General features: G+C 42.7%; 1 protein-coding gene across 1 annotated transcript in view; it reads right to left on the minus strand.

Moving 5' to 3' along the window:
• The window catches only part of PARP4 (poly (ADP-ribose) polymerase family, member 4), a 116601-nt gene that overhangs the window by 93333 nt on the left and 18392 nt on the right, over positions 1-4876 (minus strand). The window contains exon 6 of the mRNA XM_004680362.2: positions 1565-1678. Coding sequence (XP_004680419.1) covers positions 1565-1678 — 114 coding nt within the window. The remainder of the gene's footprint in view (positions 1-1564; positions 1679-4876) is intronic.

Consider the following 4876-nt stretch of genomic DNA (forward strand, 5'->3'; position numbering starts at 1 on the left):
AAAAAAAAAAAAAAAAAAAAAGGAAACATTAGACTATCTTACAACATGGATGAACCTGAAAAATATTATCCTCGGTGAAAGAAACTGAAGACCAAATACTGCATGACTCCATTTATATAAAATATCCAGAATATGCAAATACATAGACAGAAAATAAATTAATGGTTACCAGAGGATACAGGGGAAAAGAAAGACTACTAACAAAGTACAGTGTTTCTTCTGTCATAATGGAAATGTTCTGGAATTAAAAAGTGGTGATGGCTGGAGAGCCCTCTGAATAAATAAAAAAAAAAATAGGCAAGAGTTGAAATGAAATGATAGCTATGACCAAAATGAAGGCTGAAAAGCTCTATGGTTATGCAAAATAGGTTTTTATGGTTATGCAGACTAGGGAGTCCTTTGGGTGGGCATGATGGCCTCCCTCATCCCAACATGCCATGAAATGTGGCATTTTCTGCTGTTCTTGGAAATCCCCACCCTTGGAGTAAGCAGTTACTCTCAGAGAATGTGGAGGATTTTCCCCAGTTGGGGACTGTGGTATGCTTGTGTTTACTGACCAAGCACTGACCCTGGGGTGTGTAGTGTGAAAGGGAAACCGAACTACTCATGACACTTATAAACCACCTTCCTGGTTCTCTGACCCCTTCTCCTGGTGTGGTTGAGTCTATTGCTGTCTGTTTTGGGGTGCAGTCCAGCCTCTAGACTGCTGTTGTGAGCTGCTGCAGTGTTACCTCATCTTCCATGAGTTCCTTTGTTTGGGACTGCTGGATACTGCGGACACTACCTGGGGTGAGACGGCTGGCCACTTGTGGCCTTAAAAATGACTTCCTTTTCCCTAATTATCTGTTTGTTAAATAAGCCTACCTGGTCTTGCAATTGTGTGCATAGGTGTGATCTCACCAACAGTTGCCTGTCTTCTACCTCAGGCACTGTCCCTCAGTACTCTTTGAACTCTTTTCAATTGTTCAAGAGTTTTTCTACTCTTAGAGTGTTATTTCAGTGTGAGTCTTCTTCCTTGCCCTGAGTTAACACTGAAAGTGTGGGCAGAGTCTGAATCCTGAGAGAAAACCTGTGAAATGTAGTCCTGCTGAAGAGTGCCATTGCTTCTGCCTAGCCAGAGGAAATCCTAATGGCTGCTACAGCATTGGATGTGAACTTCAGGCATCAGTCGCCCAAAACACTTTATATATAATTTCAATATTACTTCTGTCATGCAGGTTTTAGGCAAAAATGTGTGGCCTCCTCCCAGATTTAAGTTTTGAGAGACAGGGTGTTCAGTCCTGGCTTCTATATTTGGCAAACAGTAGTTGTTTCATGAAGTGTGTGAATGGACAATATTTAGAGGAGTATACTCTTGTGAAATATTGCACAACTGATTTAGAACAGGGGTAAGTTCTTGCTGAACGCAGAGAACATGTTCCTATGACTAGCACCCATTCTCACATTCAAAACATTTACCAGGTCAAAAGAAAAAGGTAAAAAGTAATTTTCACTGAAAATTTTTAAAGAAACTGATATAAACAAGGGTGGATAAACATTTAGCAATTTATATAAAGACTGTCACCTCAGTGTCATCAGCCAGGAGGAAGTGTGCAGAGATCAGAAAAGCTGGGTCAGCAGCATTCAGGGAGCAGCGTAGTTCCAGGACCACAGTCTCTTTAACACCCTCTGCCCCAATCTGAAAAACAAGTGGTTACCTGGCAAGGTGCACTCATAAACAAACCACAACCCATTTTAAAATGTTGATTATGGAGATAAAAATCAGTAATAACATTAAGTGTAAGAAAAAAGTTTAATCATGAAATCATTCTAGAGATATATGATACTATTAATATTTCGGTATATGTCCTTCCTCTATTTATACTAGAGATACCTGTCTATACCTAAACAGTAGTTGCTTATTACAGCATAAATATTACTTTCAAGTTACATTTCATACATACATTTTTTTAAGATTTATTTTTGTTTTATGCATACAGAACTGGTAAAAAGACCAGAGGTGTGGAGTGAGAGGATCCAGAGACAGAGTGGGGAGCAGAATAGGCAGATCTACTGAAATACACTGTTGAGGGAAGCAGCAGGTGAGACAGGGGAGGCCTGATGTGCCATATGGGTTAGCTCCCTAGCGGGGGATCAAACTATGTATGCCCCAGTGGCTGGCGATAGCTTGGTAACACTGAAACTTAACTCCTGTGCCAGAATGGTGGCCCTCGTATACATTTTAATAAATAAAATGTCCAAAAATACAAATAGAACATTATTTTGAATTAGTGTGCATCTGTGTGATATTGGAGAAAAAGTTGGTTTTTCTTTGTAAAACAATGTAGAGTAATTGAAATTTGATGTGGTGTAAATACTTGGTGTTATAAAATTTACTCTTATAAAATCCAAGAAAATACAGACAGACAAGAAGTTAGAATAACACCAAGCTACCACAATGAAAAGGAAACTACAACAAGAAACATAATAGTAAAGTTCCCAAAGGTACAAGAAAAGAAAAAATAATGGAACTGATGAGGACAAAGAAACAGATAATCTACAAAGGAAAACCAATCATGCTGACATCAGAATTCTCTGAAGAAACACTAAGGGCAAGAAGAAAATGGAGACACATATTTAAAAACTCCAAGTCAACAAATTCCAACTTGCTCTCCTTCACCTATGATGGAAAATTAAAAACTTCTCAGACAAATGAAATATCCAGAAATTCATTACTACTAAACCCTGCTCCGAAAGATACTACAAAAAAACCTAGAGCAAAATCAGATACAGAAAGAAGATGGTGGCAGGGTAAAGACATCAAGATCACTGCGTCCAGGCCTACATAGGAATTGAGGACTAAAAACGGACTATAGAATGACTTACTGCAAGTTTCAACCCAAATGAAAACACCCTGGACTCACTAGAAGGTAACTAACTGAGGGGGAATCGGGGATTGGGGAGATCCCTTCTGGGAACTCCTGGGAAAACCCAGGTGCCTGGAAGTTCCTCAGGCTGCAGGAGCTGCTTTGCCCCACGCTAAACCCTGGAGGTGAAGAGGGACGGCTCAGCTCAGTAAGTGGAGCCCAGGCTGCGGAAAGACTGCAAATCTGATCCTCAATACCTGGGTGAGGGAAAAACCGCTGAAACTACAGACTCGATCCGGAGCACCTGGGAGCCACGCAAAGCTGCTGATCAGCTCCACCAGCTCAGGAACCGGCAAGATGGCGGCAGAATAAAGACTCGAGACAACTACATCCAAACTCGCACAGGATTATATAAAACCGGACTAGACTTTCATGCTACGAGTTTCAACCCAAATGAGAACGCCCTGGACTCACTAGAAGGAAAATAACTGAGGGAGAACTGGCGATTGGGGAGTTCCCATAAGGGAAGCCGCACAGGCAGGATTAGCTGAGGGAAAGCCAGTGGCTTCCAACTCGTTCGGCTCCTTTAAAAATCTAGGCGCATGGAGGCCAGGAAACGCTGCAGAGGGAAACTGCCTGAGGCAGCTGTAGCTGCTCGGCAGCCTTTTGTTCCAGCCCTGCTACAACCCTGGAGATAAACTGAGACAATTCAGCTAGGGAACAGAAACCAAATCGTGGGAAAAGGCTGCAGCTCAGAACCAGAGACCGGAGGATATGCCACAAACTTGTTGCTGACCTTTGCCCCAGCAACCCCGACAAAGCCCTGGATATAAGCTGAGACAACACAGCTAAGTGGGGGGGTTGGGGGGTGGGGGGATCCAACCACAGGCTCAACCCTAGGATAATGCAGCAATTTTAACAATCTTGCATGGGCACATTCAACATAGAGAGGCCCTAGGAAGTGCCTCAAACGGGGAGACTTGCTCAGGGGTCTACCTGCTTACCACATCTACCCACAAAAACTGTGGTAAAACCCTGGAGTTAAAGAGATACAGCTGGACTCTGTGAAAGGACCTCAGGCAGGGGGGAGGCACTGCTCAGGGTGGGACTATTTGGACTAAACAAAAAGAGCCCTGAAAGCTTAAAGGGAGGACTGGCAACCTGCTCAACTGGGAGGATTTCAGCCCTCTGGTACTCCCCTGCACTCCTGTGGGGAGGGGGAGATCCCACCCCCACAACATAGGCCCCAAGAAGACTTGGGAGCTATCAGTACTTAGAGTGTAAACAAAGCCAGCCAACAACTCAACCAAAGGCCTTGTTCCAGGGAGACCTACAACACTTCTAATTCATCATAACCACCACGAGCACACCAAGCATAGAGGGAACCTGGGACATCAGAAGGCTACAAAGACCAACAGACAACTTCCAGAAACACGGCCTCAATGTGTTACTAGAAGAGGCTGAACAACACAAGAGTCCCCTGACTGTTACCAGCTAAGACAACAGACACAATTACACACAGTGGGGGCTGGGAAAAACAACACAACTCAGAATACCCTCCACAACTGAAGTGTCTGGAAGTCCCTCAGCTATTCCAGAGAGAACATCCCCCCCCCCAAAAAAAAATGCCGGCCAATAATAGCAATACCGTATCTCAGTGAATAGAAAGTATTAGAAAATACACAACAGGGAAAAGAAGACAAACAAATATTCAAGCAAGTCCACATGGGGGAAAATTCAACACAAAAAGATCAGGCAACAGAAACCACCAAAGAAATAGAAGAACTGTTCAACCTACCAGATAAAGAATTCAGAATTATCATGATAAACAAACAAAATGAAATGAGGCAAGCCATCCAGGAGTTGAAGGAAACGGATGAAAGAAATGAAAAAAATATGAGACAAGCAATCAGCTAACTAAAGAAAGAAAATGAGACATTAAAAAAGGAAATAGAAGAAATGCAGGCCATGAAAAGGCCACTAGAAGAGATAAAGAATGCTGGGAAAAGTTATGAAAACAGAATAGATGA

The sequence above is a fragment of the Condylura cristata genome, unplaced genomic scaffold (assembly GCF_000260355.1).
Source record: "Condylura cristata isolate star-nosed mole 26May11 unplaced genomic scaffold, ConCri1.0 scaffold00010, whole genome shotgun sequence".
NCBI lineage: Eukaryota > Metazoa > Chordata > Mammalia > Eulipotyphla > Talpidae > Condylura > Condylura cristata.